This window comes from Sebastes fasciatus, chromosome 24 (assembly GCF_043250625.1).
Source record: "Sebastes fasciatus isolate fSebFas1 chromosome 24, fSebFas1.pri, whole genome shotgun sequence".
Lineage (NCBI taxonomy): Eukaryota > Metazoa > Chordata > Actinopteri > Perciformes > Sebastidae > Sebastes > Sebastes fasciatus.
In genome coordinates, this window is record NC_133818.1 from 3,094,501 (window position 1) to 3,111,043 (window position 16,543).

The following is a 16,543-nucleotide window of genomic DNA, read 5'->3' on the forward strand; positions in this document are numbered from 1 at the left end:
TCCTGCTGATATTTCTCAAGTGCAAGTGGATTCAATGGCGTCAGAAGAAAGGTGAAGAGGTCATCGCTACCAGTATATTATATAAGATACTTGGATAGCTCTGTGTTTAGGATTTGCATGCGAACAAGATGAGCGGTACATCTGAATACATGTGCAGCTTACTGCCTGATAACTCTTCCCCCAAACAAATTGCTAACAAGCTCGCTGTGAGCCACAAAGCCGCTTTAACGAGCGGGTAATGTTCAGCTGTGTGAGTGTGCGGTATAAATAGGACCAGAGGTTTCCAGAGGCTGTCGGGTTAAAGTACAGGGTAGGAGGCTGCTAGGTCAGAGGTCCAGACGCTTTCATGAGAGGGAGACGACTGGCAGGACTACAGTCGAGCTGTCGTCTTCGTGGGAGGGCCGACACACAACATATCTTTATTTAGTCTGAAACAAGCAAACAAATCTGTCCGGATCATTGCACTTGTTTCTTTTCAATGAGAGTTTGTAGAAGAAACAGAAATGTAGAAATGGAGGAAGAAACCTTCAATCTAAGGAGAAGAATCCACGAACCTCGTTGTGTTCAATGTGTGTGTGCCACCACAAACGCCACTCAAACTCATGATGCTCCTGTTTGAGTTTGAATTCAAGGATGAAGAGAAATATGCATACATTTTTAAAACATTTAGAAGGCTTGTATGACCATCAGCGACTAAACTGCATTACCAGTTGGTATACAGCCAAGCAGGGGAGACGATGTAGGAATACGAACACCACAGCATCTGGTTCGTTCATGTCAACCGATGACAGGAAGTCAACTTGGTCCCACAATGTTTTAGCAGATCAGCTGCGTTGCATTGAGTAGATTTTAGTGCCATATTAAATGTTATGTGGTGATATTAAAAACACAAAAGTCTTCCCTTTGTTTATTTATGTTGGATACAATTTGTTTTTCTTAAATTAAGTGTAGACATGCATTCTCATGTCCTACATCTGGAAACCATTCTTTAATAAAACATTCTTTTAAACAATCCCTCAAATAAATGCTGAGAAGACGATAAAGATTAAACACCAATAAATATAAAAAATACTAATGTCAACTAAGTCTGCAGCCATGCATCTTAGGCCTAATGCTAACATGAGAATGCTAATCACAATGTTGATGTTTAGCAGGTATAATATTTTCCATATTCACCATCTTAGTTCAGCATGTTAGCATATCATTGGCTAGCAGTAAGCACAGAGCTCAGCTGAGGCTGATGGGGATGTCAGTACTTCTGCAGGTATTTGGTCATAAACCAAAGTATTGGACAAATGTTGACCTGATGGTGGCACTAAATGAAAAGTGAAAACTATTACAATTCATAATTCAGAATGAATTGTAATAGTTTTAACCATGAATGTCTGTAGAACGTTTCTCCATCCAGTGGTTGTTTAGATATTTCAGTCTTACGTCTTGTCTACCTTCAGACCTTCTACCTGCTTCCTCAGGGTTTACAACAGCCTCAAGGAGCGTACTCAACTTAAAACTAAATAGTTTAGATGTCATTAGTCAGAGCCTTTTAATAAAGTCAAACTTTATCCAAACAAAGAAACCAGCAGCAGTGACTAAGCAGTCTTAACTATTTCCTCTCCAGCAGTGTCAGGCTATCATATAAAACATCCGGTCTGATACCTAGATGTTATTAACATACCTGGTTATTTAATATCTCTGGTATTTCTTTAAGGATTATAGCACCTTTTTTTCTCATCTAGCTGTCAACTTCTGCAGCCTAATCCTGTAAACAGTGACTAATCTAAAGGTCATGAGAACATGAGCTCAAAGTGACTCATCGGCTCAGAGATAGCTGTAAAAAAGACTAATCAGACGCCAACAGTAGAGTTTTCCCAGCACTTTTCACTCATAGAATAATGTGATTTACTGCACTGAAGACATAGAAAGATGCTGAGTTGTTTGGTTTTACTCCAGGAAAGTGGGCTGCGTTCACACTTTGTTATTTTGTAATGTGAACACGTATTTCTGCTGTTTACCTCACGATCATTGTGACAAAAGATTATTTGCACGAACACTGAATTAACCACCGGGACTGATATCCGATTTTTACAGCGTGAGCATTACAATCCACGCTGTAAATCTGCTCACTCAGTAAAGTCAGTTTGATTTCTGTGACATCAGTGAAACTGGGTTTGGAGTTTCCAGTGGTAAACACATGGTAAAAGCATCTTATAAAAAACAATAAAACCGCAGTAAATAAACTATAAAGGCACAATAAAACAAGCCGCAAACTGCCGGAAGAGACAGACATAACATACAAAAAGCTGATAAGAGTAGTTTCCAGCACAAACGCCTCATAAAGGTGAGAGACATCATTTAATGTGCAAATTAATCTTGCAGTAAATACAGTAAATGAGAGTCTGATTCTATAATTGCGCAGTTTGAAAGTCAAACTGGAGCAGCACAGAGCTGCTTTCCTTATTCTGCTAAGTGATTAACGCTGTAAAAATATACAAAACTAGAACAAAACAGGAACAATAGGAACACCATAGATCCCTTTTCAAAGAACCCAGAGCTGTTTTCATTAAAGGAAAGTGCTCTGATTGTTGAGTGAAAACCGCATGACTCCAATTTTAGTGACTGTCTCAGTTTAAAGTCAAGATAACATCTGTTTGGGTTTAGAAAGTTGTGCTAATGAAGCTCTTTTTAGCTTCTGTTGGAGAAACAAACATTCCTGGACATTTTGAAGATGCAAGAAAAGCCCTCTTTCTCTTCAAGAACACTCTCAGATTCAGTGATACTGTTCCTTGAACCACGTCACATGCCGGGCTATTAAAACATTTAACATTCTATTGACAACACGTGGTGCTAAATTGAGATAATGGTCTAATAAACTCACCACAAACAAACGGTCCTTTGTGGCGCTCACAGCATTTAAAATGACTCTGGAGAAAACTGAACAGCATTGCCAGATGGGAAATGGTAAACTCTCGTACCAGAGGACTCAAATTATATTTTGACGAGAATTGTTGTACATCAAGAACAACAAGAACAAATAGAGAGAGCTACCGTCGTGCTCACGAGTCACGTTCATCAACAAGCATGATTGGCTGGAAGGGTCACATGAGAAGAGACGCGGAAACACAGACGTAGGATTCATATTTTTCTATGTGTAAATTAATTAAAATGAAACAGTGCAGACTAAAACCAAACCACGAAATGATCAAATTATTGGGGCGTTATTGATCGTACATAGTACAAAGGGCAAAATTATTATACAAATAATGATCGGAAATCCGGCGACGCTGAAACTGAATTGGAGGTTAGGTGCAGCATCCATTGAGGTTAGCGGCTTTATTTAAAGGGTCAGTTCACTCACTTCTCTTCTTTTGGTTTTGGTTTCTAAAAATGGGTGAAATATGATTAAGGCATCTAAAACCACTCAAATACATGAACAAAGAGCCAATCTCCTGTAATAAAAAGCGCTTTTAATTCTTTACTTCCACAGTTTGATTCAAAATAACCGCTCTCCCTGTGAGAAGCATCCAAACTCACCAACATCTGCCACCAATTTACCAGAACACGCCTGTCCCGGATGCCACTATTAACCAGAGCTGCAGCCTGCCGTGTCTCCCCCGGCTGCTCTCACCACTAACCAGGGCTGGAGGATGAGCCGCAGGTCCGAGCCCTTCCAGACCTGGAAGACCTGGCATGGAAAATAACACGACTGCAGCAGGCCTGTAATTTGGAGTGGCTGTGACCTTTAATCATATCTTGATCTACATCCTTTATCCCTGCGTCTGTCGGTGGCCCGATACTAATTTGAGGCCGTGTGTGTCTGAAAGTTTCGACCTGATCTCCGTCCCGAGTTTGGTGCCGTTTCATATTTTGGAGACGAGGACGACTAGATGGAAATATTTCTGTCAACCGTCTGTGAAACCAGAAAACAGCCAGTTAAAAGTTTTTATGAGTGCAGATCTGAGACATTCTGCCTCAAATGTTTGTGGTAGCAAGTAGCTGAAAAACACTTAATGATCATTAACATGCTGCTATAACAGCCTCCACTCTCCTGGTTTCAGTCTCTCCACCAGATGTGCACCTGCTGCAGGGATTTGATGCCATTCAGACACAAGAGCATCACTGAGGTCCAACACTGATGTTGGTGATCAGGTCCGGCTAACAGTCGCTGTTCCAGTTCATCCCAAAGGTGTTGAATGACTCACCAAACGTTTCTTTATGTGTAAGGGGACATTGTGCTCTTCCCCAAGCTGAACTTGTCCAAAATATTATTATCTAAGAAGCTTAAGTAGGCGGACTTCCTTACAAGAATTTATTGTAATAATTATTAAAAAAAGTTCCAATAACTTTCCTGTGTTGTAATTTGATGCTGACCACACGGAGAAGCTTCCAACTAATTCATTACAGCTGAACATGCAGGAATGTAAAGTTCGTCTACAGGGAGGCTAACAATTCAACATATATGAGATGTTTCTAATAATAAAAAGAAAAACAAATGAATATTTACTTGGGTTTAAATTGAGCTCTTTCTGTTTCTCTTTGCTCTCCTCAGATATGCACCGTTGACCTCTGACCTCCATTCTTTTGGCTTAAGAGAAGCAGGAAGTGAGTGTTACGTTGCTTTTTTTGTTACAACAGCTTATTGGAAACAGAAGGGACTAAAAGGTCAAATAACACTGAGATGGTGAAGATACAGTTTTCTGCAAGATTAACTGCCTTCACATCATCTGAAGGAATTATTATGAGAAAGTTCTCGCATACCAGAAAGTCTTTTCAGATGAAAAAAATGAATTTTAGGACAAGATGTTGTTAATAAAGTTGAGTAATCGTGGATGCTGGATTTTATGTTTTTGTGGCATCATCTGAATTCTGTTAGATTTATACTCATTACTGCGAAATGTAATAAAGCACATTTATTAGATTTACTCATGATCTTTTGATTATTCGTCAAATGCATGCAAACAAGTTCAGAACAGTCATATATTCAGGGAGGATATGATCAGTAATAAAAGCATGAAGCCCTCCTCTTCTTAACGAATGATGCATTCATGCAGCTGAGGGCTGAAAAAGCACAATTATAAGATTTATTCATGATCTTTTGATTATTCGTCAAATGCATGCAAACATGTTCAGAATAGTCATATATTCAGGGAGGATATGATCAGTAATAAAAGCATGAAGCCCTCCTCTTCTTAACGAGTGATGCATTCATGCAGCTGGGAGCTGACGAATCGAGCTTAAAACACGAGAGTTCACGAGTTGTAGTCAGAGTTTGGGAGCGTGTTTACTGCCATGTAAATGCCACCTCTGCATGTCGCAATAAAACGCTGCAGCGGCCTGCGGTGGCACAGTGGAAAGTTACCGCAGCGCTTCAGCCTGTTTTGGTGCTGCCAAATATATAAAGTGGTGGAGTTTAGTCATGGCATGCTATTGATGAGGAACAACGGCTGCTGGCTTCCTAACCCCCTCTGTTCTCTATACACTTCATCACAAACAGTTCTAATCAGAGAAAAAACACTCAAAAGCTGCTGATTCATAATCCTGCTGTCAGATTTCAGCTACCTGATACTTTAAAAAGCACTATCATTTGTTTTAAGTGTCTGCTATAAATCATTTTGTGGATATCTCAATTAGCAACAACTGCTCGGCTCCATTAGCGTGATCACCTCGAGATCACCAAGCCTTTAAATTCAAGCTCTGCAGGCACAAATCAACCTGTCATCCTCCTCACAATCATACAACACAAAGAAAGCAAGAGGCGAGCTGCAGACACAGAAAAGGCTGTGCCTCTTTAAAAAGCGTCTCGTAAAGAAAAGTGAGTGAGCGCGGCTGCCAGGCGCTGCCGGTCCAAGCCAAGCTGTATTAAAACAGGGTGTATTTTAAACAAAGGTTGCATTTTAATAAGGCCAGAGGGTGGCACATCGCAGATAGCTGTTGGCTTGTAACGGCCGTGTTTAACGTTAAACTGCCATGGCAACCCGGAGGCCAAGAGTTCCCCCTCCGCGCTGCCAGCCAACCTGGAACTGTTTTATATGCAAAGCAGTCCCAAATGAGAAGTACATTTTAATTATGGGGGAAGAATAAAGAAAGAATAAAAATGCTTTTTATAAGATAGTTTATATAACTGCGTCAGATCAGCCAACGTAATATCATCATCATCATCATCATCATCTTTCCAGAGCTTTAAATGGCGCCTTACTGTTTTTTGCGAGTTTTTTTGTGAAACTGTGTTTTTATAAGATCTAAAATCAATTTTCACACTCAGTTATCAATGTCCCATAGTCATCAGGCTGCAAACCTTCTGCAACTCTGAATATTAATATATTTGTTTGTCTTCAAGGTTCAATTTATTCACAAAAAAAGCATGCAGAAAAACTAGTTCTGTAGCTGATTCTTGACAACTCCATCGAACTCGTTCGTTTTCAGGCAACAACGCTGACACTGTTGATATTTTATAATAGCTGCTGCTGCTGTTTCTTTTAATTGTTGTAAGTTTTGGATAATATTTGCTTCTTAAGTCCCAGATGATTCTTAATAATTACTGTTTTGAATTGAAGTCCCAAAATGCAAGGCTGCATTAGCAACCAGCAGAAGTGGGCAACTGCCCCAAACTACTCGAACTGATTGAATTCAAAATTAGTTGGGAATATGTACCAATAAAACACACTTTTAATTTGACATGATGAGGGCCTTAAGGCGGGTCCTACCTCATCTTGACAAAAACTGTAAGGTGACATACATCCTCAAAGGTCTACCAGTCTGTACAAAATACCTCTTAAATGACTTCTCATTTTAATGAAGTATTTCCATTATGGATGAAGTGCATGCACATTGTGTGACCAAGCAGTTAAAGCTTGTTGCATGAAGCTCTGTGAAGCTGGACGAGGTCTGTCTGTTATGCACATTATCTTGGACTAATGTGAATGAAAAATTGCATAAATTGGCCAAAGAGGGCGCTACAGCTTCTGTCTCCTCTTGGTTTATGTTTGCTTGTTTATTTGTCACTGGTTTTTAAAGGTGTCTCCAACATTATACCTGCAAAAGTCTCTGCTTTTTTTGTGTAAATAATGAAAGTACATGGAGTTCCTCTTCATTCTGCCACTGCAGCACAGAGCAGCCCTGGACCTCTTGGTCTGAACTTCAAACACCAAATAAAAACCCAGCTTCTCATCATTATTTCCATCCTGAAGAATCCTGATGCGTGACAGTTCATATTTACAACTGGGATTTTGGAAGTCGGCAGAGCATTACACAACCTGAGCCGTCGTGACGAGAAGTCACAAATGAAAAAATTCCAGTTTACTTTATAGCCGACAGATGTTGGATGACAAATATTGCAACTCTTGAGTTTTTTATTTTCAGCCTTGAGTTGGATTGAATTTGTGTGCCTTTCAGTTTTGTAAATTTGGTTCCTGGCGTGCTGAAGCAAGTCCCTCACCAAGAACAAAAACACCGTGATATATCACGCTGACATTGGCTGCATTGAATACAATGAACAATACAGGAATCTGTCACATTCATGACCCTGTAAAAGCTGCTTCACCTCACTCTGACAGAGCGTTGGAGGACACGGTGACTGACTGCCAAACGGCCGAAACATTGGATAAATACTGTATGTACGTGCACCTTGGCTGTTTCATGGCGTAATATACAAACTGTTACCGGTACAGGCAGAGTGAAGCAACAGGGGAGAGAAACTGAACCTTCACCTGCAGATAAGCACTGGTGACAAAGTTACAGTTGGTGCAGCCAAATCATCTGTTTTTGTCCTGGAAAATCTCCTGAATGTCAGTTTTTCAGTGAGAACTTTTGTTTTGACCACCAAGGTTCACAAAGATGTGTCCCAGTTCAGGGTCTGGATCCTCGTGGTCTGGGATCATCTGGAGGACATGAGAGTCAAGCTGAACCTGCATCTCTTTCTGAAACGAGCCAGCAGAAAATAATTCAAGTACTGTGATTACGTACAATGTTGAGGTACTTGTACCTTACTTGAGTACTTCCATTGTATGCTACTTTATAGTCCCTAAATCACTACATCTCATAGGCAGTATTACTTTGCAGATTCAGATTATTAATCCAAAATATAAACCAACAAATTAATTGTGGTGTATTATTATAGATTAAACTACCCAGCAGTATATAAAGTAGTTCAAATTAGCTCCACTTTTACCAGCTGCAGCATTTAAGTGGTGAACAAATTAATGCATCAATAATTATAATTCAATATTATAATATATATGATTGTGAAATGGGCCATTCTGCATAAGTACTTTTACTTTTAAATATATATTTTTATGGAAATGATTTAGTACTTTTACTTCAGTAGGATTTCGAACGCAGGACATTTACTTGTAGCAGGGTATTTTTACACTGTAGTACTGCTACTTTTACTCAAGTAAAATATCTGTATACTTGCAGTTTTGTAAATGTTTTCATTTATTTGAATTTATTTTAATATTTGTAAATATAATAGATTTATTACTGCTATGGTATGGATTTATAATTATTATTATTATTATTATTATTATTATTATTATTATTATTATTATTATTATTATTATTATTATTATTGATATGAAATGGTTTATTTTAGATCTGTCATGGTGCTATAAATGTATTCATTAAATTAGTTGAATTTAGTGTAATATTTGTAAATGTGAACAGATTTATTAATGTTAGAGTACATTTTATTATTATTTATTGACATACAAAATATAATACTAATAATAATACTAATAATAATACTACTAATAATAATAAACTTATTTTGTATGCAAATAAAAATAAATAAATACATATTTAAATACTGTAATATGATAGGATGACAATGAAAAAGTCCTTCTTAAGGTCGAGCCCGGTTGGAATGCAGTTTTCCAGTCATTCCTCGTCTCCAGTGCAGGTCTCACTTGGCCCACATTCGGTCCACCTTAAATATTTCTCTGCTCTCGTTTACAGTGTCAGTGCGCCTCGTCGGGAGCGCGCATTGCTGCAGAAGCGCGCCTCGTCGGGAGCGCGCAGCAGCAGTTCTGTCAAATCACAAACGAGGGTGACGCAAAGGCGGAGGACTTACATAAAAATCCTCCTTGGACTTTTGTTTTTAGCGTGTGAAAGTCACGGTATTTGCAGTAAATCGGTGTGGAAATACTTCAACTTGTGGATTATGAAAAGTTGTGATAGTTATCCAACGTCTTGGTGACGTTTGGAGCAACTAAAGTGCGTCTTTTACACCAGCTCAGAGACGCAACAAGAGGACTACAACGTTAAGGGGATCATTTTTATACAGTATTTTGCTGTTTTTTTCCTCGAGGGATGTGAGTCTACCGACGTGTACATAAATAACCGGGATAAAAGCCACTTTTCTTTTTCTTTTCCTCCACTTTGTGTGAAGTCACCATGCTGGCCAACACTGCTCTTTACGCGGCGAAGAAACGGAAGAAGCCGGTCCAGAAAATGTAAGTAAACAACCATAAACACACAGAAATCACTGTAGTAGTCCTATAATATCTCCTAGTGTACATATGAAGCTTGTATACAATGGTTTTATTCTACTTTCTGACCTTCTATGGTATGCCTACAATACTCCTATGATATTCCTTTTGTACTGTCTGTTGTACTTTTACTGAAATACTTTTGTAATACTACACTGTTAATGATTTCCCAGTAAAATAACAGTAAAGAACTGGCAGCAGGGTTGCCTTTATGTTACTGTAAAATTAACATTATTATACTGTCGCTGGAATTTACAGCTTTGTATTGTCAATGAAAAATACAGTTTGAACTTTATTAATTTCACAGTATTTTAGTTAATTTACTGTTTAAAGATACATTATATAGCTGTTTTTCACCTTTCTTTTATCTTACTGATTTGTTTTAATGCACTATTTAGGTTGTATTTTTTACAACATTATTTTGTGCCTAGATGAATAGACTTAGCAGGTTACAGACATAGTCACACTAAATACAAGTAAAGGCACTTAAGGCTATAATAGACTTGTTGACACTTTTCACAAAATGTGTGTCTAGCTGGCTACAAGCACAGAATGCAAACCAGAACAACATGTGAGTGAAGAACAATAAAGATAATTCACTGATTTTACAATCATGTATAATGTGCAAGCCTCACATGAGCAGATCAGGTCTCAGAATTCAACAAATACTGCATGAAACTGTTACTGATGATCCTTTAGACAGTTGATCAGCAGTAAAGTGATGTTTTTTAAGAATGCATTATAGTTGTATTAACAGTAAAGCACTGTTTCTAGCAATAACAGGTTAATACTGTTGAAATCCTGCTGTAAATTAACAGCAATTGTTTACAGTGTACCATTGTTTGTAATTCAGTTGTAAATTTATTTATTACTTACTTATAATATTTACATAAAAGCCTCATACATTAATGATGCTATTATTGCAGTAAAATCTGTTTTTATGTGTTATTGTAATCCTAAAGCATTCAAACATCATATACACTAGAGATGGTTCTTTTTAGCTGGTTACAGCTGTGCAAACATCTCCAGTCAGTCAGTCAGTCAGTCTGCATTACAGCCTGTGTTACAAGGTACCAAGAGTGCAGTAGTTTATAAGTTGTGTTTGCAATAGTAGCTACATTGTCCTGAATCCATAAAGGCCATAAAGTCTATTTTCCCTGCTGTGGTTATGCAATGTTTGCCAGCCAGACCGAGGTAATGTGGAGTGCTGAAGTCCAACAACACTGCAGGCCTATCCAGCATGGAAAATAAAGAAAACTGTTGCTTCAGTATTATTTAAATCTAATTATACCATCTGAGACAGCTGGGCTTCCCACACGCATTCGTGCAAATGCTCTAAACCTGTATAGGAACTCATTTCACTTATTTATTTTCCTGAGTAGACGTATTGATTTTGAATTTATTATTAATACTGAGTTTTTGTTTGAGTGTACTCTGTAGGCGGAGAGTTAATCCCCACATCAGTAAAATCATCAAAACACCTTCTCATGAGGATATTTCTGATTGAAGTGAATTAGATTGCATCTTGTTTTCTCCTGGGTTCCCCATCGAGAACCCCTCGAGAACCCCTCGAGAACCCCCAGACCACCCTTTGAGAACCACCACTGCATACTGCAACACCAGAAAACTCATTCATCAGGGATGTACAGTAGGTGCAGTAGCAGAATGCTAGGAGTGGACTACATTTTATTTATCATTTTTAAAACAATGCAGTAATGGTTCTGTAAGGAACCCTTTGTTAATGTGTTCTCTAGCACTGTGATACACTGATTTCTCACAGGACTTTCAGAGTCTTTGTACTTCTGTGCAAATCAATATGTAATCATGATTTCTCAGGACCTTTTAGAACCCTTTAAAGGATCTCTGGGGGTCTCTGGACTTTATTTTGGGAGCCAGTGAGAAGACAGTGGTTCTTTAGGGTTGCGCCACATCAGAACCCTTATTGGCTCTATAATGAAATTGTGAATCCGGCAAGTATGTACTTGTACATTGGGACTTTAAGGTACTATGAAGAACTTTTAAGGAAGATTACAAATTACAGACTGTATTGACCCCTGATGTGCTGTAAAGAACCCTTTGGAAGGGTGCAGTGTGCTTGGTTCAAGACTAAACGTGGCTCAAATGAATCCCTAATGGTTCAAAATACACCTTGCTATGCAAGGAACACTTAATAACGGTCAAATAGTTCTTCGTAGATCCTCAATAGAGCTTGTGTTCAAATGTTTCTTTCTAAACACTTTCTAGAGAGGCTCTCTAAAGCACAGTGTTCCACTGGTTCTCTGTATGTTATCAATGGTGCTGTAAAGAGGTCTTTTATAGAGGTTTTCTAATGCATATTTCTTCAACAACATCCATATTGTTCTTTAGAGAACCTTAATGGTGCAGTAAGAACCTTTAAGAAAGGTTCTGTTAGGCACCATGCTCAAATGGTACCTCCTAGACCCTTAATGGAGCTGTAAAAACCTTTTTTAGAGAGGTTCTTTAATGCACCATGCTCCTGGACCCTTAATGGAGCTGTAAAAACCTTTTTTAGAGAGGTTCTTTAATGCACCATGCCCCTAGACCCTTAATGGAGCTGTAAAAACCTTTTTTAGAAAGGTTCTTTAATGCACCATGCCCCTAGACCCTTAATAGAGCTGTAAAAACCTTTTTTAGAAAGGTTCTTTAATGCACCATGCCCCTAGACCCTTAATGGAGCTGTAAAAAACTTTTAGAGAGGTTATTTAATGCAACATGCTTCTAGACCCTTAATGGAGCTGTAAACTATTTTTTAGAGAGGTTATTTAATGCAACATGCTCCTGGACCCTTAATAGAGCTGTAAAAACCTTTTTTAGAGAGGTTCTTTAATGCACCATGCTTCTAGACCCTTAATAGAGCTGTAAAAACCTTTTTTAGAGAGGTTCTTTAATGCACCATGCTCCTGGACCCTTAATAGAGCTGTAAAAACATTTTTTAGAGAGGTTCTTTAATGCACCATGCTTCTAGACCCTTAATAGAGCTGTAAAAACCTTTTTTAGATAGGTTCTTTAATGCACCATGCTCCTGGACCCTTCATAGAGCTGTAAAACCCTTTTTCTGAGAGGTTCTTTAATGCACCATGCTCCTAGACCCTTAATAGAGCTGTACACATCTTTTTTAGAGAGGTTCTTTAATGCACCATGCCCCTAGACCCTTAATGGAGCTGTACAAAACGTTTTTAGAGAGGTTCTTTAATGCACCATGCTCCTAGACCCTTAATAGAGCTGTACAAAACGTTTTTAGAGAGGTTCTTTAATGCACCATGCTCCTAGACCCTTAATAGAGCTGTACAAAACGTTTTTAGAGAGGTTCTTTAATGCACCATGCTCCTAGACCCTTAATAGAGCTGTACAAAACGTTTTTAGAGAGGTTCTTTAATGCACCATGCTCCTAGACCCTTAATAGAGCTGTAAAAACCTTTTTCTGAGAGGTTCTTTAATGCACCACGCTCCTATAGATTCTTCTGTAATTTACTTCTCCATTGTATGTTTGTGGTTTCAAACTGCAAGTAGAGCTTTAAAGAACCTTCTGGGGAAGTACCTCAAAGCACCACACACAAAGTGCTCTTCTTAGACCCATAATAATGATCAGAGACCTTCCTCAAATAGTTTGTTGTAGACCCTTAATGGTGCTGCAGAGAACCTTTAGAGAGACCCTACATGCGGTCTCGGAAAACCTTTCATAGTGCCATAATGAACCTTCAGGAGAAATGATCCAAATCACCACGCTAAAGGGTTCTTCTTAGACCCTTCATGGTGCTATAAAGAACCTTTTAGAGAAGTTCTATCAAGCTTTATGTCAGTTTATTATAGACCCTTCAGGGTGCTGTAAAGAACCTTTTAGAGAAGTTCTATCAAGCTTCGTGCCAGTTTATTATAGACCCTTCAGGGTGCTGTAAAGAACCTTTTTGGAGAGAGAAACATGCTTGAATAGTTCCTTAAAGACCCATCATAGTGCTGTAAAGAACTGTTTAGAGGTGTTCTCAAAAGCACCATGCTGAAATGGGTTTTCCTAGACCCTTCATGGTGCTGTAAAGAACCCTTTCAGAACATACAGTAAGAGCTGCTCTGAGCCACACCGTCGTCCTCCTCACTGTGATTTTACCAGTTTGTGATTTTTAACTTTAACAAGCCAGACGGGGGTGTTAACTGCTCCATACCGAACCACAGGCCCAAGCAGAGAACCACGGTCAGAACTCTGCCAGAACCGTGGTTTCAGTGTGTGTGTGGTACTACCTGCATTAATCATAATCAGGACGTGGAGCGAGAGCACTCTCACGCGATGTTTCCACGAGGGAGGAGGGAGGGAGGGAGGATGGCGTAATCTGAGACTCACTGTGTGTTTTTTTCTCCTCCTCCTCCTCCTCTGACTGCCACAACATACTTTTTTCCTGTCTTTCCTTCTGTCTCTCTGGGTGTTTTTTGGGGGGGTTGTTTCTTTCCTCCCTCCCTCAACACAAATTAACATAGTTCTGTGTCACGCAAACGCTTACATAACTCTGCCATGTTCACTGCTCTCAGGGAGTTTATCTTTCTTTTACTTTTTCTTTTTTTGTTTGGGAAATGGTGAGTGAGTTATGAGTGTGTGTGTGTGTGCGTGTGTGTGTGTGTGTGTGTGTGTGTGTGTGTGTGTGTGTGTGTGTGAGAGCGAGACAGTTTAACTCACAGACGTGTCTCGAGGCGGCGTTACAGCAGTCTACCCCGAGGCAGTTTACCTTCATGTTTACGGTGATTTCTCCGTGTCTCTGTGTGTGTGTGTGTGTGTGTGTGTGTGTGTGTGTGTGTGTGTGTGTGTGTGTGTGTGTGTGTGTGAGAGAAAGTCACGAAACAAACAGTAAAAAGTTGATATAGGTTGATGGATGGTCAAACGTATGCGGCCCCCTGTACATTACACCCATATGTGATAGCTGAACACGTTTTAATGTGCTGCTATAACAGAATCCACTCTTCTGGTTTCAGTCTTTCCACCAGTTGTTGGATTTGCTCCCATTCAGTTCCCATAAGAGCATTAGTGAGGTCCAACATGATGTTGGGCGACAAAGCCTGGCTCCAGTTCATCTCAAAGGAAAGGGTTGAGGTTAGGGTTGGATTACTTAAGCTCCGGAGCCGATGGTCTTCACAATCTCTCTTAAATAGTCCCCTTTGCCTCTTTCTGACTCTAAAGGGAGGTGACGTCATATCCGTTCCGTATCCGTCAACCAAAACAAACCAACAAACCGCGAGCCGAAACGAGAAAGTATAAATCGTTGGAGGGTCAGCGTGGATACGACCTGCACCCTCACATGTTAAATCCAGCGTGGTAAACACTACACATCCAGTAAGGGATGGAAACACTTTGGGTTTCACACATTGACAGGAAAAGCAGAGCTAGACATCACGGCTAAAGCTGCATGCTAACTCTGTCATGGACAGGAAATGTTGTCGTATTGCGGTAACGTGCGGTCGAGCCGTCCGTCGCTCTCGTCTCCGTGGTCAAATGGGCCGACGCTACGACTGTAGAGCACCCAGATACTGACATGTCTGTTCTCTGCATTGAAACGGCCCCGATGGAGCTGACCTTGGATGTATAAAGAGAACGGAGCTGATGGCAGAGCTAGAGACCACCTTGGAGAAGTTAGAGGAAGTAGACATGTGTTACTACGTCCAGTTTTTAAAAAATGGTGTTAACAAAATGAACTATATATACAAAATACATCTATGGAAATAAGACTGATTGGATTATATTCACCAGAAGTATAAAACATTACATGACCCTTATAAATTAAAAAGAAAACCCCACTAATCTGTGAGGGAAATATCTTTATTCTTTATTCTTTGGTTTTGGGGTTGCTGGAAAAGATTTAATAAATAATTCCTGACAATGATCCTGATATATTTGAATTCAGGACATCTCGGACTACATACATGCTGAAGATCAAACACTCTTACCGTGTTAATTTAGATATTTTCCAAAGTAAAAGTCCCTAGAAGTGTATGATTCAACTTCTTCCCATGGACTAGTGTTAAAAAAGTTAACAAAAATCACAATATGGAATCTCAATACTTGTATGTTGGTTGTTCTGATGGTTTTAAAGCACTGCAGAATTGATGAACTCCATGAAAAGAAATACAAGAATAGAAAAAGTCAGCATTTTTCCACAGTGGTCTTCTGTTTTGACAGTAAAATGTGGAGCATGCATGCACTTGTGATTGTTTATATTCAGCGTTGGCCTGCAGATGAATTGAAGTCAGAAACTAGAGCGACTGGACTGGAGCAGACTCATCAGGAATAAAACGGTGACGTGGTTAGACTTTTTCTGTTTAGTTGTAGCAGAGGTCATGCTGATGTGCAGCTGTTTCTCTTATGACTGACATGTGACGGACATCAGCTTTAACTTCCCAGACGTTATGACATCAGTAAACATCACAGTGATGTTTTGTTTATATGTATGGTTTTATTTTGTAGCTATTTACATCTGTGTTTTGGTCGACTAGGATGTCATTTCTAAAAACCTTTGAACGTTTCATTTCAATCCAGAGAGTAAACACAAAGAAAACATATATAGAAAATGTCTCAATATGCTAATATACTGTGGAATGTGACGATATATACTGTACCATACACCGAGTATTTGCATCAATGCGATGAAGTACATTGATTGTCAGGTATTGGCTTTGTTTAAAGAATGACTTAAACAATTATTGAAATAGTTGCAGAGTCATTTTCTGATTATTGACTCTCTGAGCCTGATATCGACTTTCTGAGCCTGCTGTCGACTTTCTGAGCCTGCTGTCGACTCTCTGAGCCTGATATCGACTTTCTGAGCCTGATGTCGACTTTCTGAGCCTGATGTCGACTTTCTGAGCCTGATGTCGACTTTCTGAGCCTGATGTCGACTCTCTGAGCCTGATGTCGACTTTCTGAGCCTGATGTCGACTTTCTGAGCCTGCTGTCGACTCTGAGCCTGATGTCGACTTTCTGAGCCTGATGTCGACTTTCTGAGCCTGCTGTCGACTTTCTGAGCCTGATGTCGACTTTCTGAGCCTGATGTCGACTTTCTGAG

The 16,543-nt window shown here is 39.4% G+C and overlaps 1 protein-coding gene across 1 annotated transcript in view; it reads left to right on the forward strand.

Moving 5' to 3' along the window:
- The first annotated feature begins 8,990 nt into the window (after positions 1-8,990).
- Positions 8,991-16,543, forward strand: part of ahr2 (aryl hydrocarbon receptor 2) — a 62,648-nt gene continuing 55,095 nt past the window's right edge. The window contains exon 1 of the mRNA XM_074627562.1: positions 8,991-9,446. Within this exon, the coding sequence (XP_074483663.1) occupies positions 9,388-9,446 (59 nt within the window). The 5' untranslated portion in view covers positions 8,991-9,387. The remainder of the gene's footprint in view (positions 9,447-16,543) is intronic.